Source organism: Dermacentor albipictus, unplaced genomic scaffold, assembly GCF_038994185.2.
Source record: "Dermacentor albipictus isolate Rhodes 1998 colony unplaced genomic scaffold, USDA_Dalb.pri_finalv2 scaffold_16, whole genome shotgun sequence".
NCBI lineage: Eukaryota > Metazoa > Arthropoda > Arachnida > Ixodida > Ixodidae > Dermacentor > Dermacentor albipictus.
This window is the reverse complement of record NW_027225570.1, coordinates 1101819-1129586: the sequence shown is the minus strand read 5'-3', so window position 1 is coordinate 1129586 and position 27768 is coordinate 1101819. Positions and strand designations below refer to the sequence as shown.

At 45.5% G+C, this 27768-nt stretch overlaps 1 protein-coding gene and 1 pseudogene across 3 annotated transcripts in view; both read left to right on the top strand.

Moving 5' to 3' along the window:
* LOC135899642 (nischarin-like) overlaps positions 1-27768 on the top strand; it is a 249643-nt gene that overhangs the window by 59658 nt on the left and 162217 nt on the right. For all 3 annotated transcript variants that reach the window (XM_065428950.1, XM_065428951.1, XM_065428949.1), the window contains one exon: positions 385-567. In XM_065428950.1, the coding sequence (XP_065285022.1) occupies positions 385-567 (183 nt within the window). The remainder of the gene's footprint in view (positions 1-384; positions 568-27768) is intronic.
* On the top strand, positions 3242-4203 carry LOC135899689 (uncharacterized; annotated as a pseudogene).

Here is a 27768-nt window from a genome sequence, read left to right as displayed (position 1 = left end):
GCATACACAGACATGTGTAAGCACTGTAACAACAGAGCAAGGCCTTCAACAAATAATCTGCACATGCGCAAAGAAACAATATAATAACAATAACAGGTCAAAAACACAGCAACCAACTTTAATAGTAAGAGATTCAATTCCTTGGGAGACTGTGCTGCTCAGCTCGGACCCGGATGTTCAAGCAAGACTAGTCCAAATGGCTGAAGACACTGCCGCCGCCCAGGGGCTGCTGTCTGCTGTCTGAAAGCGGGAGGGGGAGAGTTCTATCATTGCCCCCCTCCTCTAACCACATTTTGGGCAAAATAAAGGTATCTTTCTGTCTCTGCCACACAGGCTTCTATGTTACTACCTGATGTCTCAGTACAGAGGTGTTCCTCTGTGCAGCTTCGGCGCAACTACCACGTGGAGCGGAGTCTTCTGCCGCCCGGCAAGGTCCTAGGGCGCCAGGCGGCCAGCTTTGTGCAGCAGCGTCAGGCCGAGCTCGAGCACTACCTCGTCACGCTGGTGCACCACTTTGCGGACGGCCTGCCACTGCCCCTGGCACGCTTCCTCCACTTTGACCAGTTTGTGAGTGGCCTATGTCTGAAATCATCATCATCCTATTTATGTTGCAGTGGTAAAACCAGAAATTATTTTCAGAGTGGCTGAGAAGTGGGGGGTGTTTTCACAACTACCACTCCTTCCCCTCCTCCACCCTCTCTGTAGCTCTCGAATATATATATATATATATATATATATATATATATATATATGGGCATGTTCAGATAAGAACGGTAATCGAGGTCCCATGACCATTTTTTGTTTTCAATGAAATTTTTATATCTGATGGGCAAATGTGTCCACACAAAGGAATGGACCTTAGTTTTGCAAGATACTTCGCAGTTTTCTCGGAAAAAAATCGTATGTCACAAGAGGTGGAGAACGTCGTTTTTGTCACTTCGCAAAGTTGCAAGTTTGGAGCCTCACTGCATGCACAATAATTTTTTTCCGCGCATAAGTACCTTTTCGTTACCTCTTTGCAACGTGTACTATACGAACGAATAAAAAAACCTTTTTTTGCTGTGTCAATCTTCTAAATAAAAAATCGCAAACTTCGCTTCCGGAGCTATGCGGTGCAAGAAAGGCACTTTTCAGGGCACCCTCAGGGCAAGATGCTTAAAGATTTCCACACTGAATTTTTTTCTCAGTATTTTACAGCTACTTTTACTCACTTTAGGCAAGTTTTGTAGTTCACTTGACAGATATTTTTCAATATGGCCTCAAATTTGGCCGAAGTTCAAAAACGTCAAAAAAGTGACAATTTGGACTTGGATTTAAAAAAAAAAACATCATCGAATTGCATTAAAATTTGCCTAAATAATCCTCAATACTCGATAATATTAGGTTACCAAAAAAGTGTTGCATTATATTGTTTTAAAGTATGAAAATGAATACAAAACTGAGTTCATGATTTTAATCCCTACGATTGCTCAGTATTTTCTCTTAGATGCGCTATCGTGAGAAGCTGGATTTAGTATTGTCTTTTTGTGGGCAAATTTCAAACGCTACAGTTGCCGAGTTCATAAGTGTAATTGTTAAGTGTTTTTTTTCTCTTACAATCAAAGGTCTAAAGCTCCTATTCGCTTTTGTACTCTTCTAACAGTGGGACCTTACTTACTTTAAGCATATTTGAGAACCTTATCTTGGAGTGACGTGTGGTTAGTGGTCGTTTATGCAAACATTTAATGGACCCGTCGCTACTCTCAAGATGCCTTTAACGAGCTGCCGCCGCTCCATGGATGAACCGCGCTTGGCAGCCGCTCCTATAGCTATATAACGCCCGGCGCGACCCTGAATTTCATAGCGCCACGTGTGCCGCCACCGCACTGAGGCTTTAGCCGCCGCTATCATCTTTCCATCACAACGCACCGAACGCCTGGCAGTTATGCCTCAGCCTTGGACCTTCGACCGAGACAGGCCCGATGAGCGGACGTTGTTCGGATCTCGAGTTTCGCGTGTCGTTTTGCAGGCCTGGTAGAAGGTGGGGTCCTTTTCTGTACTCACGTGGTTTCTCTGCGCTCGAGGGCTCCCACGACAAGCATACTTGGTATCTGTCTCGGCTCGTATGCCAGACCGAACCAGTGTCGACGGCGGGCAGCCTGTGTTAAAAATTCATCCATCTGTCCATCTTCTTTTGGAAAAGCAGCCCTGGGCCCTGCATCCGTCACCTGCTCTTCTGTCCCACGATAATTTTCGGAAGCGGTGAGCTTTTGCATTCATAAAGAGATTTCCGCGGCGAACGTTTTGTGCCGACTACTCAAAAAGGCACAAACAGAGAATTGAAAAAGGATGTAATTTTCGCAGTGTAAAGACACTCAATGTCGCTGCTCTCAAAAAAGTCCTACTTCCCGAAGAAGCTCTCCGAGTACGAGAAAGTGACTTCATCTGTCAGAATTGTTACCATCGGTTCAAGGAAGAATTGGATAATATGCAGGCAGAGTCAACCGAAACATTCGAAGAATTCCGCCCTGGAGAAGAAATCGTAGAAAATTTAAACTCCAGTGTCAGCCTTACCTCGGAAATCTCGCCACTAAAGCCACCGAGCGCTCTAAAAAAAAACGCCTCAGACTTTCCTATGCAAAGCGAAAGCAGGAAGAGGTGGCAAGAGCTATGGTGACGAAAATACGATCAGGGATACAGGCAGCATATTATATCCCAGAGACTTTGCGTGCGTCACAAGAAAAGTGTGCGCAATGCAGCAGCTGGGAAGACAACCTACATGCTGCCTACAATAGGTGTACGTCCTTTCAAGAGCGTTGCCAGCTGCTGACACTGCTACCGCGCAACCTAACCGTGAAATATGTGCAGGAAGTTATTCCAGAGGCAACGAGGTACGTTATTCAAAAATCGAAGAAGATGGTGGATGAAGAAGGCGTATGGTCAACACAGGAGCGATATACAAGATGTAAGCTACAACACGAAGACATTACCACCGTTTTAGAATATTACACCATGGATGAACTCGATTGCTCTAGACAGACACCGAACAAAAAGGATGTTGTGAAAATTGAAAAGGAGGGAGAGAAGGAATGGGTACCTAAACGGTTCATGACGCGTTCCTTGCGAGAAGCATTCCGCCTCTACAAGCAAGCTCACCCTGCCTCCCAGGTTGGCCTCACAAGATTCATATCCTTGCGACTTAAGTGGGTTGTGCCTCGTGGGACTGCAGAACGCCTCCGGGAGGTCGCTTTCTCCCGATGATATGCAGAGTCTCTGCGTATGCCAGGAACCTACTGCGTCATGTTTCCTCAGGAATTGTGAGCACTGTCCACAAGATGGCATTTTCACTTTGGAAAATTTTGATATGAGCAGCGAGGACGAGTTGTTGATTGCTTCATGGGAATACGGTGAGCTAGTTAAAAAAAACTGACCGCTTCATCATTTATGAGAGAATTTCTAAGAATGACCATGAAATGGATTCCCTACAACTATATCAGATCTGTGCAAGCAAAAGCAATACATGAAGAAAAACAGAGCTGCGAGAGAGGTGCAATTGTTTTGCATTTTGATTTCGCCGAAAACTGGACAGTTGTGCTTCCAGACGCAGTACAAGCGTACCATTGGCAGAAAAAGCAGGTCACCGTGTTTACCTGCGTTGTCACGTCAAGAAAATTGACTCGGAACTACGCCGTTATTTCCGAAAATATGTCTCATGATTCAGCTCATGCATGTTTAGCTCTGTCGAAAATCAAAGCACACCTCGAAGACAACGCGCTGATCTACACTAAGGTAACACATGTGAGCGACGGGGCTCCCGCTCACTTCAAGAATAAATATCAGTTTCATGAGGTACAACGCAGTGAATGTCAAGAGACGAAATCGATGTTTTCGGCCACTGGACACGGCAAAAATGCTTGCAACGGCCTTGGTGGGCTTGTGAAATATCGAGCATCACACCACAACTTGCGGAAGCCTGCAAGTGAGGCCATACAAACAGCCAGCGGCTTCGTGGACGCAATTCAAGGAATGCTAAAGAACATCACCATTCTGGAGCTCCCACAGAGGGAGCTTGCAGTCTTTCGCGAAATGAAGAAGGAAGAATGGAAAACGGCAAAGAAAGTGCCTGGAGTTCAGACACTCCACATGTGGAAGTACGTTCAATCAAATGGAGGCAGTGCATCCTACGTGGCCTCCACCGCTGCTTCGGAATGGAAGAGACTGTGATCTGGTTTGTGCTTCGGGCTGGACAATATACTGTGCGCATACCGAAGTCAACGGCTGCCGTTTATTTCTTGTTACGATTTTCTGAATTGCAGTCTGCACATAAAGCGGCATACCATTTGCAAATTGTGTCCTGAATAAAACACCTACTGATTAAAAACCTTGCAGATAAATTGTCCCCCTCAGAAGACGACGTTTTGTCTCCTGACAGTGCCCTGTAGAACCATTGAACACAGAGGTAAACAGATGCAGGTGCGGGAACGTCGGCTTCAGAAACACATTAATATTCATTTTTACATATAAAAACTTTTCTAAGCACCGATAAATGATCTAATATTTTTAAAGAATCGATTACATACCAATGTAACTTAGCATGATAAATTAGGTAATACAAAAAACGTTTGACCGCCGCCAGCGAGTTCTTGAGGCATCAGGTGAAATCGCGAATTTATTCCCATTTTGACGCAACAAGAACGCCACTAACAAGCGAGTAGAAGCTCTACAAACAGTGAGGGATGGTTCGGATATTGTGGTAAATAAAATGTAACGAAGTTCAGTGAGTGCTAAAACAAATTCCTGACAGTTACTATTTCTAAGAGGCAGTAATAAGCAACTCTAGATAACAAAAACATGAACTCAGTTTTGTATTCATTTTCATACTTTAAAACAATATAGTGCAACACTTTTTTGGTACCCTAATATTATCGAGTATTGAGGATTGTTCAGGCAAATTTTAATGCAATTCGATGATGTTGTTTTTTTTTAAGATCAAAGTCAAAATTGTCACTTTTCTGACGTTTTTGAACTTCGGCCAAACTTGAGGCCTAATTGAAAAATATCTGTCAAGTGTAGAACTACAAAACTTGCCTAAAGTGAGGTAAAGTAGCCGGAAAATGCTGAGAAAAAGATTCAGTGTGGAAATCTTTATGCATCTTGCCCTGAGGCTGCCCTGAAAAGTGCCTTTTTTGAACTGCATAGCTCCGGAAGCGAAGTTTGCGATTTTTATTTGGAAGATTAACACTGCTAAAAAATATTTTTTTATTTTTTCGTATAGTACATGTTGCAAAGAAGTAATAAAAAATTCTTATGTGTGGAAAATATTTATTGTGCGTGCAGTGAGGCTCCAAACTTGCAACTTTGCGAAGTGGCAAAAACGACGTTCTCCACCTCTTGTGACATACGATTTTTTTCCGAGAAAACTGCGAAGTATCTTGCAAAACTAAGGTCCATTCCTTTGTGTGGACACATTTGCCCATCAGATATAAAAATTTCATTGAAAACAAAAAATGGTCATGGGACCTCGATTACCGTTCTTATCTGAACATGCCCATATATATAATATACAGTGGAGGTTGTACACCACGCCAACACATTCCTAGCTCTCCCCGGATAAGAATGCTTTAACAACGAGGATGCACGTTGTGCAGCCACTTTCCTTATGCTATATTTAAATATTACAATATTAATAATAAAAAAAAACTTGAATCTTGTTTACGAATTTATGCATTTATATAATGTATGTCGATGGCCTAGCTGGTACATGACTTACAAAAAACAAACGGCGCTAAAAATGGGGCTGTACAAAAACAAGATAGCACACTGTCGCATACATGGCTGGCATCTGCAAGTATTCTCTCAACCTTGTAGCATCTCTTTGTTGGGCTCAGTGGTGGGTGGCCACCATTGCCGCTGAACTTCCCAAGGATTAGATGGCAAACGCTTTTCCAAAAAGAGGGCGCACCAAAGCAACTTTCCAGTTCTTTCTGGAATCCGTGAAAGAACTATAGCTATCGCGTTGTCACCAGCATTCGTCCCGACGTGCTCTGCCTGTCCCCCCCGAGAATCTTTTTCAATCTCTGTTATTTTTACTAACATAAGCAGCTTTCTTCCGAAAAGACAACAAGTATCAGATCTAGTATCTTCGTCTGGCAGTGACCTACTTATACTAACTGAAACATGGCTTACCAATGATATAGCTGACGGTGAAGTTCTGAGTGAACTACCGAATTTTGATGTTTTTCGTAAAGATAGGCAGGGTACTCGGGGCGGTGGCATTCTTATTGTAGTAAGAAAACATCTAATGTGCTCCACAGTTAATGTGGCCACTGACCTAGAAGTTGTATGGCTTATCATTCGCGCTAATCCGCAGCTACTACTTCTTGGCGTCTGTTATCGTCCCCCCAGCACTAATCCTGACTTCCCCCACCATCTGAATAACACCTTGAGCCAATTAACAAAAAAAATTCCCGAATGCTTACATCTTGCTCTTTGGGGATTTCAATTACCCACATATCAATTGGTCAAATTATTCTAGCGCAGTTACTAGCACGACAGGAGCTAGAGAATTCATAGATATCTGCCTTAATTTTAACCTCTCCCAGATAATAACAGAGCCAATGCATGCAACTCATGGCTCGGCTAACATACTAGACCTCGTACTAACCACTCATCCTGAAAGCATGTCTTCCATTAGCTACCTACGCGAAATAAGTGATCACAAAGTAATCCACGCTGTTTTCTCATTTTCACCTTCAGTACGTCGTTCAGATCAGAAAACAATCCGCCTGTATGAAAAAGGGAATTATACCACCATAAACAGCGAACTAATCACATTCTATCAATCATTTGAATTAGGTTTTGAAAATCGCTCAATACAAGAAAACTGGTTGCTCTTCCAAAATAACATGACTAACCTCGTTGCGCAGTTTATACCAACCATCTTACTTCGCTCTAATCGTAATAAACCATGGTTCACTAACGCACTAAAAAAACTGGAAAACAAAAAGAAACATCAATTTCGCGTCGCTAAACTGAGGCCTGGGAAAAATACTATGTATCTTAACGTGCCTACCTGATAGCTATCCGGCAACAGAAGCACTCATTTTTTCATTCAGACCTACCCCGCATGCTCAGCAGTAACCCCCCAAAATTTTGGCAGGTTATCAATCCCCACTTATCCCCTGGTGTCAGAATTTTGAAAGATGGTGAAATCTTACCTGATATTGACTGTGCGAAACTGTCTAACAATGCATTTTCATCTGTGTTCACTACCGAACCACACGTGCCTCTTCCTGTTTTCACTGTTGCTGTCATGGCTCCAATGCCGGATATTATTTTTTCGCCAGATGGAATATCCGCACTAATTGATAATCATAAATGATCTTCATCAGCTGGTGTTGACGATATCACGTCAAAGCTTTTAAAAAAAACGAAGCGCATCTCTGCCCTGCTGTATTCCCAATCACTATCATCAGACACGCTTCCTAACGAGTGGAAAAAGAGCAAGGTCGTTCCAGTCTACAAATCAGGTAACCGTAATTCACCCTTAAATTATCGTCCAATATCCATAACTAGTATCCCTTGCAAAATAATGGAACACGTCATATACTCACACGTAATGAATTTCCTAGACAGTAATAGCTTTTTTCATCCGTCGCAACATGGCTTCCGTAAAGGGCTGTCATGTGACACTCAATTAGCTACATTTCTTCATGACCTACACTGAAATCTCGATACTAACACTGTGACCGATATAATTTTTCTTAACTTTGCAAAGGCGTTTGATAAAGTAGCTCATCAACGTTTATTATTAAAACTTTCTCGCTTGAACTTCCACCCCAATGTCCTAGCATGGATAAAAGAATTTTTTAGTAACCGATCACAGTCCGTCAGTGTTAACAATACTACCTCAGAATTTCTTCCCGTAACATCAGGCGTACCCCAAGGTTCAGTCTTAGGTCCCCTCCTGTTCCTAATATACATTAACGATCTTCCATTGCATGTTGCCTCTCAGATTCGTATGTTTGCTGATCATTGCGTTGTCTATCGAACTATCACTAGTAGTAATGACTGCATTTATCTTCAATCTGACCTGAACAACATTACAGCCTGGTGTGATCAATGGTTAACGGTACTAAAGAATAATAAATGTAAATCTGTCAATTTCCCGCAGCCGTAATCAGCATGACTTTATCTACACAATTAATGACATCCCAATCGACACTGTAAACTCTATTAAGTACCTTTACGATCACGCATGATTTAAACTGGTGCTCGCATATAACTAACCTCATATCATCTGCTAACAAAACCTTGGGATTTCTGAAACGCAATCTCCGCTGCGCTCCTCAACAAGTAAAACTACTAGCATATAAAACACAGTTTAGGCCAAAACTCGAATACGCATCACCCGTATGGCATCCTCACCAGATTTACCTCAGCAATGCATTAGAATCCATACAGAACCGCGCCGTAAGATACATTCACTCGACATACTCATATGATATCAGCGTATCGCCATTAAAAGTAGTCTGGTTTGGACACACTAGCGCACCGTTGCCGTATCGCGAGCTTATCATTATTCCATAAATTCTTCACCAGCTCGCTTTGCCACACACCTTACCTTCACGCATATCGCTGTGCACAGGCCACCCACTAAATGTTGCTTGCCCTAGCGCGCGCACTGTCACCTGCTCGTCATTTTTTCATCGTACAGTCAAAGACTGGAACGGCCTTCCCCACCATGTCGCTGCCATCACCACCTCATCTGCCTTCGTGGAAGAAGTAACGAGTATTCTGTCTTTAAAATAAGATAGTGGGCAACCTCCTGTATTTTTGTACCACCCACCCCTTATGTAATACCCCGCAAGGGGTCTTTAAGGTAATAAAATGAAAATGAAATGAAATGAAACCAAACAAAGACAATTTCCAAAATACCATGTTCTTCATAGTGAAGGCAACACAACTGTAAGAAAATTCACCTTTTCTAGTATCCAAATGCCTAGTAAACAAGACTGGACCCAACTACAAAGCCTCAAAGATGGCCAGCAGAGACCTCCTCCTCGAACTGACCAAGAAAGATCAACTTGATAAGCTTGCTGAACTTGCCAGTATAGGTGACATTGAAGTGACAATCTCTCCACATAGCTTGCTCAACATAAGCAGGGGAGTTATTTCAGAAGACTTCCTGAACCTCAGTGATGAAGAGCTCCTTGAAGGATTTCAGGAGCAAAACGTAATTAAAGTGCAAAAAATAACAGTTCTACGAAATAACCAACGGATCCCCACGAAACATACGATACTGACATTTGGAACGAGCACTGTACCCAGTTCACTTGACGCAGGATACTTGAAAATTAACGTCGGACCATACATACCGAACCCGAGACGTTGTTTCAAGTTCCAGAGGTTCGGGCATGCATCACAGTCATGCAGAGGCAAAGAAACATGCGTGAAGTGTAGTGCCAATGACCAAACTGCAATGCTCCCGCACATTGTGTCAATTGCAAGGGTGATCATCCAGCTTATTCGCAGAGCTGCCCTTGCTGGAAACGAGAAAAAGAAATCATCGCAATCACTGTAAAGGAAAATATTTCATTCTATGAAGCGAGAAAAAGGATAGGGCACTTACCTCAAGTGAGCTATGCCAGTGTGACGTGGCAGGGGGCAGCGCCACACCAGTTTCAGGAGTCTACAGGGTCCACGTCTGGCATCCTTGTAGGAACTCCATCCGCCCCTTTGGTGGCTGCAGCCAGTGCTGCTCCATCATCATCAAAGACGGGCCGGCAGACTGGAGTGCTGCAGGGCCCAAAGTTGAATCGAACTCCGTGGCATGAGACACACATCTTGGCGCCTCTTGATCATTCAGCGCCTCGGAGGAGGTGATGGAGGTCGACCCGAAAACTCCGGCGTCATTGATGTCGAAAGATGCACGCTCCTTGGAGCATGCCAAGAAAAACAAGCTTCTTGTAACTGCGTCGAAAAAAAAAGACAAGTAACCTGAAGGGTTACCAGCCTTAATGAGATTAATCAACTTTTTTATGTCGCCTACAGCATATAAGCTCATACACATAAGTAAATTTTTTCAATTCTATTAATATAGCTTTCATCGTTCATTGGAATTGCAGAGGCCTAATCTACAATCTAGGTGACATCAAAGACGTTATAGATAAGTTTTTGCCAGTGGCATTCTGCCTTCAGGAATCAAATTTAGGCCCCAAAAATACACATTTTCTTATAGGTTTTACTGTCCTAAACAAGGACCGTATCGGAAGTATCGCTATTGTTGTTCGAGGCAGCATTCCCACAGGAAACATTCTTTTAAAGGGGCCCTGAACCACCTTTCTCTGAAGCCTCAAAAGCACCTTCGGACGAGTTTTGTACCTCCCAGGAATATATGATCGAAATAATTTTTTAAGAAGACCTAGCAGGAGCATAGATATGACGAGAGGAATATTTATATCTCTCATTTGTCCTCATTTGTCCTCAACGTCCACCGTTTCGATGGAGGGAGGCAGAGCCTATGGTGATGCCCCACCTATGGCGTTATGTCACCAGGCTTCAATGTTGTGTTTCTTCTTTCGCTGCTACTTTCCCTGTAAATTAACGGTTGCTGTTGGCAACATGGTATTTCCGGTCTCCTGCTTCTGAGTGCGCACGGCTGTACAACTGGTCCTTCTGTTTGTAACGTTGTCTGTCCGCCCTCGCAGGGGCGTCTGCGTCAGCAGGCGTTTGGTGTGTTGCGACACCACATACCCGAGCACACGAGGGTTGGACCCTCCCGCATGTAGCCGTGTGCGGCTTAGCCGTGTCTGGGGAAAGGGGAATCCTGGGGGTTGAGCCAATGCCGGTTGTTTGGACCTTTAAGGCCCCTCGGCCAAGGCAACACACTTCTTTGGCCTCTGCTTCACAAGGACGGCACCCCCGGACTGACCCATCTGGGAGAAATTGGTAGTTGCCTTTTCCTGTCCCCCTCTCCATTTTTCGTCTTTCTCTCTTCCTTTCAATTTTTCCTGTCTTCTCTTCTCTTCTATTTACTTCCGACTTTCCTGGCAGCGAGGGTTAACCTTGTGTGGGTGGCCAACCTTGGGTACTCCAGATTGGGTTATAGTAGCACCGTACACCTGGTGAGGGCTTGTCTTACTCATAAGACTTGCTCCATCCCCATGTTGGGCTCGGTGGTGGTCAGTAGCGCTGCTGCCGAACTCAAGACTCCTATATGGCTTCAAGGAAACAACTTTCCCTTGATCGCCCTCTAAAAAGAGGGTGCACCGATGCGACGTTTCAATTATTTTTGAAGAACAATCAAGAACACTTCCCTAAGTACAAGTAATCCACAGTGAAGGCAACAAGAGCGTGCGTAAATTCTCCCCCTTCTTGGTGGCAAAATGCCTCGCAAACACTATAGGACCTGGCTACAATGCCACAAAGATGTTCAATGGAAATCTGCTCCTTGAATTGAAGGATAAAACTCAACATGATAAAATGAATGACATGAATTGCATTGGCGATGTAGCGGTAACTGTGTTGGTACATCAAACCATGAACACGAGCCGTGGAGTAATCTCTGAAGACGACTTCATGGACCTTAGTATCGAATAGCTGCTTGAAGGTTTCCAGGACCAAAATGTGATCAAGGTAGAAAGAATCCTAATCCGCAGGAGCAATGAACAACTTCCAACAAAGCACATTGTACTAACCTTTGGTACTAGTGTGCTGCCTAGTACATTGGATGCAGGCTATATCAAAGTACGTGTTAAGCCGTACATCCCTAAATCCTCGACGGTGCTTTAAGTGCCAGAGGTGTGGGCATGGATCTCAGACATGCCGAGGAAGGCAGACTTGCGTGAAATGCAGCTCGAACGATCATCCATCAGACACTTGTTACTTATCTCCACATTGCGTGAACTGTGATGGAAGCCATCCAGCTTACTCTAGGACATGCCCTAAATGGAAGAAAGACAAAGAAGTAATTGTACTAAAAGTCAAAGAAAATATAACATTTCACGAAGCAAGGAAACGTCTTTCATACTTAGATCACACAAGCTTTTCCGAGGTGGCGCGACGGGTGCCAGCATCACAAATGCCTCAGGAGTCTACTGCAATCACTCATAGTGGTCCAGTAATCACTCCGCCTGCCCCCCTGGTGGCAGCAGCAAGCGCTGCTCCATCATCGAAGGTGGGCCTGCAGACTTCGGTTCCGCAGGTTCCAAAGCTAAACTGAACTCCACGGCCTGGGACGCAAGTCTCGGGGCCTAGTTCACGATCCTCCAGCGCCTCCGAGAACGTTATGGAGGTCGATCGAAAATACCCGGCGTCATCGACGCTGAAAGATCAGCGCCCTCACGAGCGCGCTAGAAGAAATAAAATACCTGTAACTGCTCAAAGAAAGGGACCGGTAACCTAAACGGTTACCGTCCTTGTATACATAGCTATTTGTCTAACATGTGCTCTTGAACAAAGACGACAAAAATTTTCCTTGATATGGCTACACAAATAATTCAGTGGAATGCCGGGGGCCTATTTAATAATCTAGATGAGGTCAAAGATCTACTAGGAGAATTTCAGCCACGACTGTTCTGTGTTCGAGAAACTCATTTGAAGTCTGCACACAAGAACTTCTTAAGACAGTACATAATTTTCCATAAAGATAGAAATAATGGTAATTCTTCTTCAGGTGGTGTGGCAATCATAGCCCAAAAGTCAGTAGCATGCCAGCATGTATCACTCCAGAGTTCATTTGCAGTAGTGGCTGTTCGGGCTATATTGTTCAACCAACTTATAACTTTTTGCTCCATATATATATCGCCTGATGAACGGTTTTACACAGCAGAATTTGAAAAGCTGATTGACCATCTTCCCGAACCCTATATAGTAATCGGAGACTTCAATGCTCGCAGCACATTCTGGGGTGACCCAAGATGTGATGCGAGAGGACGGGCAATTGAAAAGTTCCTTCTTTCATCTGGAGCCTGTGTATTTAACGAGACAGAGCCAACTTTTTACAGTCCTACACACAACACGTATTCGTGTATAGACTTAGCCATAGGGTCAGCATCACTTCTTCCATACCTGGAATGGAGAGTTATTAGTAATCCATATGGGAGCGATCACTTCCCAACACTCCTAGAAACAACAAAGTCGCACGGTGGACCAGCTTACCCCCAAAAGTGGAAACTTCGTAGTGCAGACTGGTCGACATTTTGAAACATATGTAAACTGTGCCTGGATGATTGACCACTTAGGTGTAGAGGAACTGGCCATCTACATCACTGAACATATCCTCTGTTCTGCTAAAAACTGCATACCTCAGTCCTGCACAGATAGTCAATCCGAAACCGTGGTGGAACAAAGACTATGAAACCGCAAAGAAACGCCAGAACAAGGCATGGAGTAGATTTTCATGCTACCCAACAACAGAAAATCTAACAGAATTTAAACGGTGCAAAGCAAATGGCCGCCGTATCCATATATCCAAAAGAGAAAGCTGGACACGCTACGTATCCTCCATAAACTCATACACGGATGTTGGCAAAGTATATAATAGGGTACGTGAACTAAAAGGACAACGTCCAAATCCTTTTCCTCTCATCCCTGGCTCTGGCAATACAATAGAAGATCAAGCAAACACTCATGGTGAGTGCTTTCAGAGGGTATCAAGCTCCGAAAATTATTCCGTAAAGTTCTTACACCATAAAAGAATAGCTGAAAATATTCCTCTGCGTCCAAACAAGTTGTCATCAGAAGGATACAATAAACCGCTAACATTCCATGAACTTAAGTTTGTCCTAGGCTCTTGTGGCAGCTCGGCTCCAGGCTCTGACACAATAACTTATGAAATAATCAACAATCTGCCTTATGAGACCCTAAACTGCATCTTAGGTCTTTACAATAAGATTTTTGCAACTGGTTATATACCTTCATCTTGGAAAGAGGCAATAGTCCTACCAATACTCAAACACGGCAAAGACCCTTCCTTAGTTAACAGTTACAGACCAATTGCACTCACTAGCTGCTTACTTAACCCTTTGAAGGTTTTTGCCGTGCCGTACATGTACGGCAGCGGTTTTCTGTCCAGTGAGATCTTTGCCGTACGGGTATGCTCCCGACCCTTCATTTGAAATTTCGCACCATAATGACGATGCGTGCTCACTGAGAGGTGCTGACACCTCTCAGCACTTACAAGAAGTGTTTGAAATTTGTGCTACCTTCTTGGGGAGATAACAGAACTGATTGCTAGCTTCAGTGCGTCGCCTAGACTGCGGCAACGCCCCTTTGGCGGTTTCGGTTTCCCTGCGTGATCGCAACGGAGGTGCACGAAACGTCATTTTCTTTGTCGGCACTCTCTTGCAGGGCGGTGGAAGTTGATTTCTATTTTGATTGGTGCTGCTCTTAGCTTGTTTATCAGTGCCGTTCGCGTGGTATTCTCACTCTCAGTGGCAACGCGCTTTCGCGGTTTCGGTTCCGCCGCGTGATCGCAACGGAGGCACGCGAAACATGGTTTTTCTCTTTCTCGGCACGCTCTCGCAGGAGCGGCGGAAGTTGATTTCTATCTTGATTGGCACTGCTCTTAGCTTGTTTATCACCAACGTCTTAGCTTGTTTATCACCTCCGCTCACGAGGTATTCTCGCTGTCTGCGGCAACGCGCTTACGCGAGATGGTGCATCAGACCTCTGCCCAAGGCAGCCGCATGCAGAGGTGTCATGTGTGCGCCAACACAACTCCTCGCCCCAAGAGAACAGGCACGCATTTTGGGTGGGCGGACTGCGATAAGGCGCTGTGCGTAGACCCGTGTTTCAAGGAGTACCAGGCTCGGAAATACTATTGAACATTTTGCAGTTCTGAGTGATGCCGACACCAAAATACTGTTTCTAATTATTTTTTAGTATTTATTCCCGACTTTATACATTTTGTACATTGAAGATTGTGGGGATGCGTGACCCTCGCGCCTCCCCTGATGTTTTTCCTGCATAGCGCGTCTCCTGTAATCCCGCTTCGCCGCGTGGCCTGCGTGACGTCCGCGTGGTCGATGTGGTTGAAGCGCAGTCCGAGAGATGGCGCTAGTGTTGCGCTGCTGCGGGGTTACTTGGGTGCGGGAGAGACAAGGCGCTCTCTCTTGGGTTCGAGACAGCAAGCAGCACGGACGTGCCGCGTGTGCAGCGACCCTCTTTCCCGGTGGGTCTGCGCACGGCGGGGGACGTCTCCCGCGTGCGCGCGGCGACCCATGCTTCTGCGAGACCGCCTCGCGTGGCCGCCTTCGAACGCGCCACGATTCACGTGACCATACACGCGAACGACCAGGCGTTGGGATCCGGCATGAGGCGAACATATTCGCTCGCGAGGTCGCGGTGAGTCGGACTTCTAGATTTGTCGCGCGCCCATCGGCATGTTTTGTGGATAGCAACTCGGCTAGCAGGCATTGATGTATGAAAGGTGCAATAAATGCCCTTGTGATTGTTTGCACTACTGTGTTGTCGTTCCTTTGTCCCAAGAGTACGGTGTGAGAATCCCACATCAGACCCCACAAGATCCACAATAAAGTAATTTGACCACCTGGGAAAGTTTTTTTCAAAATAATTCAACCCTCAAAGGGTTAGGGTACTTGAAAAAATTATTAACCAATTCCTTGTTCTTTTTGGAATATAATGGTATATTGGACCCTGGCCAATCTGGCTTCCGAAGAGTGAGGTCTACAATTGGTAATCTTGTTCTCCTTGAATCATATATACCTGATGCATTTGTACACAGCCAATACTGTCTATCTGTATTCTTTGACCTTGAGAAGGCATATGATACTGCCTGGCGATACGGTATTCTGCAAGACCTATCGTCCTATGGAATTTGTGGTAGTATGCTGAACATTTCGCAAAATGACTAATCTGAAAGAAAGTTCCGCGTAAGAATTGGCAATGTACTATCACGCACTTTTATTCAAGAAAACGGTGTACCACAGGGAGGAGTGCTAAGTTGCCCACTTTTTAAATTTAAAATGAACTCTCTTCGCTCTGCTATACCATCATGTCTTATTCTGTGTGTGTGGACGATATCCAAATCAGCTTTAAATCTTGCAACTTATCAATATGTGAACGCCAGATACAGTTGAGTGTTAATCGGCTCACGAAATGGGCAGACGAAAATGGGTTCAGATTCAGTGCAGAAAAGACTTCCTGTGTGCTGTTTTCTAGACGGAGAGGGCTATGTCCTGACCCTTGCATTATGATGCATGGGAGAAGCCTGTCACGGATATCCTCCAGAGAACACTCTGACCGTAAGAATGGACTAGGCAACAGGTGTACCCACACAGACGCACGTTTAATACAACCTACGGAACACAAACCAAACAAAACTAACACAAAATACAAAGGCTATCAGTACACACCACTCAGTAACACTGCTACTAACGTTCTCCTGTTAATGGTTGGCATTTGTGCTCGCGTTTGGTTCGGTGCGGATGTGGCGGGGTATGGGTCCCATAGCCGGTGTCGTACGACGTTCTAGGGCTGGTGTCGCTGGCGGCATCGTTGGCTGCGTCGTACACACTCCCGGTTTAACTGCCCGTGGAGGTGTTCCCGATGATGTTGGCGTTAAGACACCAGCCGGAAGAGTGGCAACAGCACTGGAGATACCCCTGGCCATAGCAGGTGGCAGCGTCCTCGGTGGACTCCCCGGAACTGGCTCAGGAATGGCAGGAAATCTGTGGTGCGAAGCTGTAGTAGCCGGCGTCGCTCTCTTCCGGCAAAACCGTCCCTGACCTGCCGAGCCTCCGCTGCTCCTCTTCCCCCGTGCCTCGCCCTTCCTCACCCTTTTATAGCCTTGACGTTAGTCCACATAATCCTTCTCTTTGTCTTCTTCTCTTCTCCACTAATCATCACTTTCCATCTCACCGAATACTTCTTCTTTTCGCCACCAATCATCTCTTGTCACCTCACTGAGTACTTCTTTATCCTCTTCAGTCTTCGGTTAATCCACCTCATCCTTAACGCCATCCTCGTCATCTTTTTGAAACCTTTCTTTGTTTATAATTTTATTTTAGTCTCCCTCTTATATGTGACAAAGCCTGGTAAATAGAAAAGAACAAAAATTTATGGGTGTAATCTTCGATAGTAAGCTAACCTTCATGCAGCATATAAAACAGTTAAAGCTGAAATGTCTTAAAACTATGAGCCTTTTAAAGATTTTTTCTCACCAGTCGTGGGGAACATAGGTATTGCCTCCTATCTCTTTTTAAAAGCCTTGTGTTGTCACGCATAGACTATGGATGTATTGTTTACCAGTCGGCTTCAAAGACAACGCTTAAAGTACTCGATCCTGTCTATCACTTGGGTATCCGCCTAGCACTTTGTGCCTTTCATACGAGCCCTGTCCAATGTCTATATGCAGAATCGGATCAGTGGCCACTGGATTATCCATGTACATATCTCGGAGTCACCTATGCAATAAGAACCATATCGCTAAAACAACATCCATGCAAAGCACCCATAAGTGATCACTACACAAATCAGTTATATTTAAACAGGCCGTCGCACGCCACGCCGTTCCTGTTAGCAGTAAAATCTGTTGTGGAAAAACTCAGTAGTTTTCACAGATCTACAGGAAAGTGACTACGTTGAACCCATCCCACCTTGGGAGCAATGTACAGTCTCCTGTGACTTGTGCTTTACAGAACTTAACAAAAACAGTCCAGATGCCCTCATCCAGCAACATTTTTTGGCCCTTGAAGACAAGTATAGATCTATAACATTTTTTACTGATGCTTCAAAGTCTGCAACTTCAGTATCATGTGCAGCCCATGGCGCAAACTTCTCCAACTCTAAAACCTTGCATAACCATAGCAGCATCTTTACAGCAGAAGTGTACGGTATTCTGATAACTGTTGAGTACATAGTACAGCACAAAATACAAATGTCTACAATATACACAGATTCTTTAAGTGTTGTCACAGCCCTGTCATGTGGCAAAGCAAGCCAAAACCCTGTATTAAACATGCTCCTTAAACACATTCACGTAGCGTATAAACAAAACCTTGCTCTTGTATGCTGGGTGCCAGGCCATTCTGGGATCGCAGGCAATGAAATGGCGGACAAAAATGCTGGACAAGCGGCTCATCGGGATACCATTGATGTAAGCTGGATACCTGGCGCGGACATGAAACCTGTGGTATGAAAGGCGCTCCGTAATCATTGGCAAGCTGAATGGGACAAGGAAGTTGAAAATAAGCTGCACCTGCTTAAATCGCACTTAACCAAATCTTTTCCACTGAAGCTTGATAGACACACCGAAGTCACCCTGGCATGACTCAGAATAGAACACACTTATGGCGCACAGAAATACCTCTTGACAGCAACTGACCCACCGACGTGCACACGCTGCGGTGAGAACCTAACCATCCTACATGTCCTTATTCAATGTCCGGAACTTCACCGAGACCGATTGGCTCATTTTAGAGAACTCTACTCGCACCATATACCACCCCATCCCTCGATGTTCTTATCAGAGGACGCACTTTTTAACTTTAAAAGAGTGCTTAATTATCTTGTGCAAGTTAACTTTCTCGACATCATCTCATACCATCCTCGCCTTCAGATTGCGCCTCACAGGTGAGGCACAGTCTGATGCATAAAAGTATGTCTGAGCTCTTGCGCTTCTTGCGTAAGCAAGAATTGTAGACCAAGGGACTTGGACAATCCAGAATAATTTAACATGTGTGCCTGTAGCAAATGCATTTAAAGCCCTATATTTATCTTAGTAATTATTTTAGAATTCATCCACTAGTATTTAAAAATATATCTTACGTGTAGGCCTCTATACAGCCTTTATTTTAAATCATAGTCCTAAACTCACAATTTTACTAAACCATAACACATGTCCTGGGGCTCTGTGGCCTTAGATACCCTTGCGCCATTAAACATCAATCATCATCATCAAATTCGGTCTCGGTCTTGGAACCACTGCACTACTTGCTTCGAAAAGAAACCAAATGGCACTGGTCCTAAACTCACAATTTTACTAAACCATAACACATGTCCTGGGGCTCTGTGGCCTTAGATACCCTTGCGCCATTAAACATCAATCATCATCATCAAATTCGGTCTCGGTCTTGGAACCACTGCACTACTTGCTTCGAAAAGAAACCTAATGGTACTGGTCATGCGAATGTGATGAAACATTAGGCAGATGCAAACAAATGTTCACTGATAAGAGTGTGCTGCAACTCAATGATGTTAAAAAATAAATTTCGATCATAAGTGATGCATTTGATTATGGGTTAGGTGCTGTGCTATTGCATGTAGTGAATGGGAAGGAAAAGCCATTTGCTTTTGCTTTACGGTCATTGTCTGGGTCCGAATGTAACTACATAAATGTGCCTTTGATATAATTACTGATCACCAGCCCTTGATAACTTTGTTTGATCCTAAATGGCCAGGCAGCGCAGTGGCCACTGCAAGAGTGCATCGCTGGTTGACATTTTTCGCTGACTACAGCTATAGGATGAAACACAAGCCAGGATCGGCTATCCAGCATGCTGACGCATTGTACCCTACCCGACAGGCAGCAACTCTGAGATAATCTTCTACTTTTCGGCCCTAAAGGACTTGTCGTTAACATGAAAGGTTGTCACCTGCGAAACGGGGCACAATGAAGTGCTGAGGGCTGTGCGTGACATGATCTGACGTGGAGGGCCCAAAGTAGTGTCCGAGGAGCTAAATCCATTCTGGATGCGTTGGTTGGACCTCAGTGCAGACGACGGTTGCATTATATAGGCAAACAGAGTTGCAGCACTGGAGCCATTGCAAAATGGTTTCTGCAATTGCTGCATGAACAGCACTCGGGAATAACCCAAATGAAAGCATTAGCGAGGTCAGTAGTATGGTGGCCTGGAATGGACAAGGCCCTCGAAAACATTGTGTGCAAATGTGAAATATGCCAGACTGTTCTTCCTGCAGCACCACCCGTACCTTTGTCACCATGGTAAGTATGTCAAAATCCGTGGGAACGACTGCATTTAAATTTTGCCGAAGCAAAAGGGAAGATGTTTTTTATGGCTATCGACACATATTCCTAATGGTTGGAAATTAAGACCATGAACCGAAGAACCGTCTCGAAGACAGTTGAAGTCATGCATTCTTAGTTCGCGGCACATGTCTTCCTAAGGAGGTAGTGATGCACAACAGGCCGCAGTTTCGAGCCGTTGAGGTCGAAGACTTCCTGGAAGCTAATGGTGCGAGGCACACACTTAAAGGGCCCCTGAAACGGTTCGGACAAATTTTGTAGACGCGTAGGGTACAGCTTAAGTAGAACATTCGCACCACAATTTAAGTGAAGCGTTACGTATTAATGGAGCTACAAGTGATTAGAAGTTACCCTCCTCCCCAGCCATGGTTTTCCTCCTCAACTCGTTCGCCGAGCGAGCGGCGCTAAGCTCCGCCTTCACTGGTCCTGCGTCACGATGCGACGTCACATCGTCCACTTCCGGTGGTTTTGGAGCCCGCCCCCGCCCGCGCGAAGCCTCTCCGCTAGCCGCTTGGCTGTTGACCCCAAGCGAGAGCTATCAAAGCAGCGTGCGTTGCGAGCATTCTGTCGTAGTGCCGAACGTGTCTGGTATTCCGTTAACCACAGGCAAGCTGGTCATTTCGGCAAATGACTGGAGGCATAAACTCAAGCTGATGAAGGAACTTTGGCGTGAGCGGCCTGATCGGTCTGCACAGTCCAGACACTTGTTGGCGCAGCGCTTAACCAGCCAAACAAAGCGCTAATATTGCTTTAACCAAGTCTAAAACATTTTAAACATTTATAAAAACAACGTGTTGATGATTACACTCCTGCGAAAAATACGCACCAGCAGCAAAGAAGAATACGCTTCGTTGCTGCTACTGTGTATGGTTGAGCTCTATGCCACCAGGTGGCTGCACCGTGCAGACGATTCACATTTGCCCTTCTGCTCATCTCGGCTCGTCCCGTTACGGCACAGTCAAGCGGCCAGACCCTGTCCCCTTGAGCTTACGTTTGCCCTAATACGGGACTCGCGAAACGCTGTTGCGTTAGTAATCTTCCGGTGTAAAGTGATGGCCACAAACGCGCAAATCCTGGCGCCGATCGGATAGCGGCAGTCCGATGCGCAGCAGCCAGTTCGCTCATACGCTGCCTTGCAGAGGGACACGATGTCGCAGCTTGACATATTGCCAGTCGCTACGTTTGCAGTCTACAAGGCAACAAAGTCGAATCATAGTGCTCGCGAAAAGACTGAGACCAACTCTGACCGCAGAGCTCTCGTCAAAATGGAGTACGTTGTAACACAAGCAGACGACACTTGCTGTGTGCCGGAAGTGCTTAAGTGTACTGAAAAATTGTTCTTGTGCATTCTCTTTATGCTACTTTCTTTTTACACAAACAAATTAACTAACATTCCAACTATTACGAAGATCATTTGTTTACCATAAAGTTGGAAAAATTATCGATCACGCGCCCTGGTCAGCCAATCGGATAGCTCGCCCCACTGACATCATATGGGTGATTTCGGTCATATGGGTAGGGGCGGCTTAAAATTCCGCCGAGCAGTGCGCTGTGATCGGCAGCGATGTGCATTTTTAAAACCTTATAATAAATTACACGCTTTACGCAGAGCACTTAGATGTGTCAATTAATGATCAGAAGGACCTACTCTAACGACTCAGTACGTTTGTAGAAAATTGTCAAAAGCGTTTCACGGTCCTTTAAGCCGCCATAGCACACAGTTCAGACAACTAAAAAGCACTGCTCAAACAAGTGCTAGAAGATATAAAAAAGGGCACTAATAGAACACTTCAACGCAGAATAGATAACTTCACATTCTATTATCGAACGCCTCACACCTTCACAGGAAGAACACCTGCTGAATCCCCGCAGGGCCGTCTGCTGCAGGCGTTTGGTGTGTTGCAACACCACATACCCGAGCACACGAGGGTTGGACCCTCCTGCGTGTAGCCGTGCGTGGCTTAGCCGTGTCCGGGGAAAGGGGATCCTGGGGGTTGAGCCGATGCCGGGTGTTCGGACGTTTAAGGCCCCCCAGCGGAGGCGACACACCTCTTTGGCCTCTGCTTCACGTAGGCGGCACCCCCGAACTAACCCACCCGGGGGAAATCGGTAGTTGCCTTTTCCTGTCTCTCTCTCCTTCGAACCTTCGCCTTTCCCTCACTTTCCAACTTTCTTGTCTCCTACTCATTTCGTATTTCTTCCGATCTTCCCGGCAGCAAGGGTTAACCTTGTGTGAGTAGCCAACCTAGGTTATGTCATATTTGGTTATGGTGGCTGTGTACAGCTGGCGTTGACAGGCCTTGTTTAAACACAAATCCTGTCACGTCCCCTTGTTGGGCTCCATGGTGGGTGGCTGGCATCGCTGCCGAAACATGTTATGCATGGCTAGCTCTTTCCCCCACTCTCTAATTGCCCTCAGAAAAGAGGGCGCACCGAAGATGTTTTCAAAATTTTTGGCAACAGATTACAAAGCTTTCCCCGATTCCACGTCATCCATTCTGACAAACCTGAAAAGACGATGAGAATGATTTAACCTTTCCTAGTGTCAGTGTCTTACCGAAGCACTTGCAGGTTACAAGGCTTCAAAGATGGCTAGTGGAGATCTCCTTCTGGAACTCCGCAATGCGAAACAACATGAAAGCCTTCCTAACCTAGTTTAATTTGGAGAAATTCCAGTCACTATATCCCCGCAGCGAACTATGAACACCAGCTGTAGTGTTGTCTCTGATGACGATCTAATGGAACTGACAGAAGCCGAACTGATGGAAGGCTGGACCGAACAGAATGTTATCATTGTCAAGCAAATTATGCTAAGGCGTGATGCTAAGGAAATCAAGACAAAGCATCTTATACTAAATTATGGGTCAAGCAACCTGCTTGAGACAATCGAGGCAGGCTATGTAAAGCTACGTGTCAGACCCTATGTCCCAAATCCTCTTCAAAGCTTTAAATGCCAGCGTTTCGGCCACAGTTCCCAGAACTGCCGAGGCCGACAGACATGTGCTAAATGTAGTGGCGGAGATTATACGTCTGAAAATTTCGAAAGCGCTGCACACTGTGTCAACTGTGATGGCGAGCACGCCGCATACTTACGCTCGTGCCCGTCATGGAAAAAAGAAAAAGAAATTGTGATGATAAAAGCCAAAGAGAATATTTTACTTAAAGAAACGCGCAGGTAGGTTTACTACCTGCCCAAGAGCAGCTTTGCCGATGTGGCGCCTCAGGGGGCAGCGCCACAATGGCCTCCGACGACTGTCCGACCCACATCCTGTGAGGCGGCAGTGACACCTCCCCACCCCCCACCCCCCCCCCGGCGGCTGCAGCTAGCGCTGCTACGCCAACCCAGCAGAAGGGACCATCTACCTCCGGGCAGGTGGCCTCAACGGTCTCATCTACGGGGATGAGGCCTTCTTCTCAAGCGCAGCGCTCGCAAGAGCGCCTGTCCAGCGCCTCTTCCGAGGCGATGGACACAACCAGCCAGACGGTGCCGCTAGTGCCTAAGGAGCAGCGAGATTCTCGCAATGGCTCCCAAAAAGAAAAGCACCCCATCATGGCGCCCTCAGAGTGCTCTGTGAGGTAACTCGTCCTTCTTAAACACACAGCACATAAACCACATTCAACATGCATATGCAACTAATACACTGGAATGTCAGAGGTCTCCTGCACAATCTTGATGATATCAAGGAACTCCTACACAGGTATGCTCCAAAAGTGCCGTGTGTTATAGGAACACACCTCAAACAAACGCAAACAAATTTCTTTCGACAATATGCCATGTTTTGTAAAGACCGCGATGACAATCTCGTCTCATCCGGTGGTGTTGCAATCATTGTAGCAAGAGGTGTTGCTTGCCGGGAATTATAACTTCGTATGCCCCTAGAGGCAGTTGCTATCCGAGGGGTGCTGTTTGATAAGCTGGTCACTATCAGCTGTGTACTATACATCCCTCCAAATTATCAACTTGCTAAAAGCAAATTTGAAAACTACATAGATGAACTTCCCGCGCCGTACATAGTTGTCGGAGATTTTAGCGCACACAACACTTTGTGGGGAGACTCTCGTTGCGATGCGAGAGGTCGCCTAATTGAAAACTGTTTTTTCCTCAGTAGCATGTATACTTAATAAAAAGGAGCCGACGTACCACAGCATGGCACATAATACATACTCCTCGATAGCTTTAAGCATAGTGTCGAGTACACTAATGCTGTACCTTGAGTGGTCCGTTTTGAAGAACAATTTTGGGAGCGAACACTTCCCAGTTTAATATTAAACTTAACCAAACAAAATGAAAGCTTGCCACATGCTCCCCGGTGAAAGATCGAATCGGCTAACTGGGAACTTTTCCGTGAACTAACATATACAATTTGGGATTGTAGCAAGCATGTGACGCCCCCCGGGCATAATGTTCGTTTGCCGCCAGGCTCGGTGGCCTGCTGAAGCTCGGCAGGCAACATTGGTCACTGCACCGCAATAGACACCGACGAGCATGGCTGCTCGCTGGATGGATGGATGGAAGGTAGGAGCGTCCCCTTTGAAATGGGGTGATGGCAGTTGCCACCATGCTCAGATTTTTATTTTGCCTTTTTATTTTCATCTGTGTTGTGTGTTATTGAATTTCTCTATTTTCTTTAAATATGTCTTCCTACCCTTTAGCCTTATGTCACCTCTCTCCTTTTGAGCCACCAATCCTCCAATCGCCTTTTGCTAATTTCCACCGCATATTTATTTACATGACTATTATCTCTGAACCCTAGGGCCTCAGGAAGGGTGACTGTGGCCGCATTGACATCGAGCTTGATACCATCACATTTTAGTATGGCGTGTTCCATTGTTTCTACATATTTACCACACACAGTACATGTGTCTTCTTCTTCGTTAAATTTCTTATTATAGCTCCGTGTTCTAAGACATCCTGATCTAGCTTCAAAGAGTAGGGCACTGCCTCTTGAGTTATCATAAAACGCTTCCTTCCTGATCTGCTGTTTCCAGTATCGATATTGTCACGGCTCACTTGAGACAAGAGCGGAGAGCGTTATTTTAATCTTGACAATTAGAACAAGCGTTCAGTCTTCGCTTCTTCTCTAGCACGCTCGCTTGCACACACGAGGTCGTCGTCCTCGTCGTCAGCGTGGTTGGGCACAGATGGCGTCGCGGCATTTGCCCCCCTTCAGAAGGAGCATCGTCCCGATGCTTGGCGGGTTACGCACGAGACCAGCGAATAGCTGTTCTTTGATGCCGCGCATGAGATGGCTCAGCTTCTTCGAATCCGGCATGTTGGGATCCGCGCGACGAAACAAACGAGACATGTCCTCGGCAAACATGGAGACACTTTTATTGGGCTTCTGAATGCGCAACTCGAGAAGTCGTGCATTATCTCGGCGATCAGTGCTTCCGAAGGTGTCAAGTAGCCGACGGCAAAATTCGTCCCACGTTGTCAAATGTGCCTCGCAGTTTTGGAACCACGTCCTTGCGCTACCTTCAAGCGCGAAGTACACATTAGAAAGCTTCTGGTCCGGACGCCACTGATTGACCTTAGCTACGCGTTCGTACTGGTCCAGCCAGTCTTCGTACGTGTCACCGTGGAAGCTTGAGGGGACTAGATTGTTTTGGATAGTCACCTGTGTTGGACTTGCAATCGCCATTTCCTGAGTCATTGAGGTCGCTGACGAAGTTCGTTGCAAGAGACCGAATTCCGGGCACAGACCTTGCAGGCGGCGGCTTGCACGGTGCACAGGAGTCTCGACGCGTGGATGATGTCTTGAAGGGCTGGACGCAGGGCTACTCGCAGGAGTCGTCCCTATCATTAGGCGATGATGCGATACCGAGCACGTCCACCAGTGTCACGGCTCACTTGAGACAAGAGCGGAGAGCGTTATTTTAATCTTGACAATTTGAACAAGCGTTCAGTCTTCGCTTCTTCTTCTCTAGCACGCTCGCTTGCACACACGAGGTCGTCGTCCTCGTCGTCAGCGTGGTTGGGCACAGATGGCGTCGCGGCAATATAGTTCCACACTATGCTTCTTTTCCATTGAATTCATCCAATTTTTACCTTCCGCATTTTTAACCTGTCATTTAATGCTCTGTCTTTCTTCGTCCTCATGTCTGGCAACCTAGTGGTTAGCTTCCTAGTTCTTTTCTGCCATTGTGAGTCCACGCTCTTTCTGTATAGGTATTTAAATACCTTAGCTGCCCACCTGTTATCGTCCAATTTCCTCAGGCGTTTTTCATATAGGATTTTACTCTGAGCTTCCCGTGCTTCGAACGATGCCCAGCCCATATCTCCCTGTACTGCTTCGTTTGTGGTTTTCCCGTGGGCACCTAGTGCTGACCTTCCCACAGCAGTCCGATTTACTTCTAGTCTCGACTGAACTTCTGCCCTAAAGCACAGGACCGTATTTCTGCAAGTAAGCCCCGGCACGATTACTCCCTTACAAATACCTTTCAGTACCTCATACCTGTTGTACCCCCACAATGCCCTATGTTTCATTATCCCAGCATCTCTTTGCCCTTTTGCTATGAGAGACTGTTCGTGCTTGTCCGTGTACATTTGCCCTTTGTTTATCCATACCCCGAGATATTTGTATTAGGCCACTCGGGGTATTTGATGGCCTTGAATTCTAAGCTCCTGATCAGTTGTATAGTTGAAAAACATCCCACCGGACTTAGTTGCACTAAAACTGAAACCTAAACTGTCTCCTTCGTTTCCACTGTAATTAACCAGAGTGTGCAAATCTTCCTGGCTATCTGCTAACAGTACAATAGTGTCCACATAAATTAAACTCGGTAGTCATTGCTTAACAACCCTTTCGCCTAATCTGTACGACAGATTATACCCTAGATTGCTTCGTTGTAACCTTCTTTCCATGCTTATCTTATAAAGCATGAACGGCAGTGGTGATAGAGGACAACTTTGCCTTAATCCTTTGTGAACCTTGACAGTTGTCATACTCTTAATTCCTTCCCATGTTATTTCAAAATTATTTTCTTGATATATTTCCTGTAGAAAATCAATTACCTCATGACCGATACCTTCAGCTTTTAATATGTTCCACAGGAGTTGCCTGTTCACGTTGTCTTATGCACCACTTATGTCCAGGAAGGCTAAATACAGAGGTCTATTTTCCGCCTTAGCTGTTTCTATGCACTGGGTAAGCACGAACAGGCTATCATCTAAGCGCCTACCACTTCTGAACCCGTTCTGAAGTTCTCCGAGTATTCTATTACTCTCTACCCATGACTGCATCTTTAATTTCACCGCCTGCATCGCCAGCCTATATATAACTGATGTTATCGTAATTGGTCGGAAGGATTTTATGTTCTTCTTATGGCCTTTCCCTTTATAAATCAAATTCATTTTACTCTGTTTCCAGCGATGCGGAATTTGCTTATTTGTTATGACTGCCTCCAGTGCTTTTATCAGTGTTTCCTTGCTTCTTGGGCCAAGTTCACTAATTAACTTGATTGGAATTTTGTCTATACCCACGGACGTGCATTTTGGAACATTTGCTTCCGCCTTTTTCCAGTTAAGATTGGTCAGTTGTAAGCTGTTTTCTATTATGCTATCCTGTGTTGCTCCCTCATTTGGGGCGATTACCGTATCGTCTTTCCTAAATGACTCTGCTATAACTGAACCAATGTAGTTCAGTGTCATCTCCCTCTAAACAATTTCTTTCGGCATCGTGAATCTGTTCCTGCTTTCTGTGATTAGCTTTACCCAGCCAACTTATATGGTTCCAGAATTTTCTTGACCCCCCTTTAGTTGCATCGCAAACTTCAGC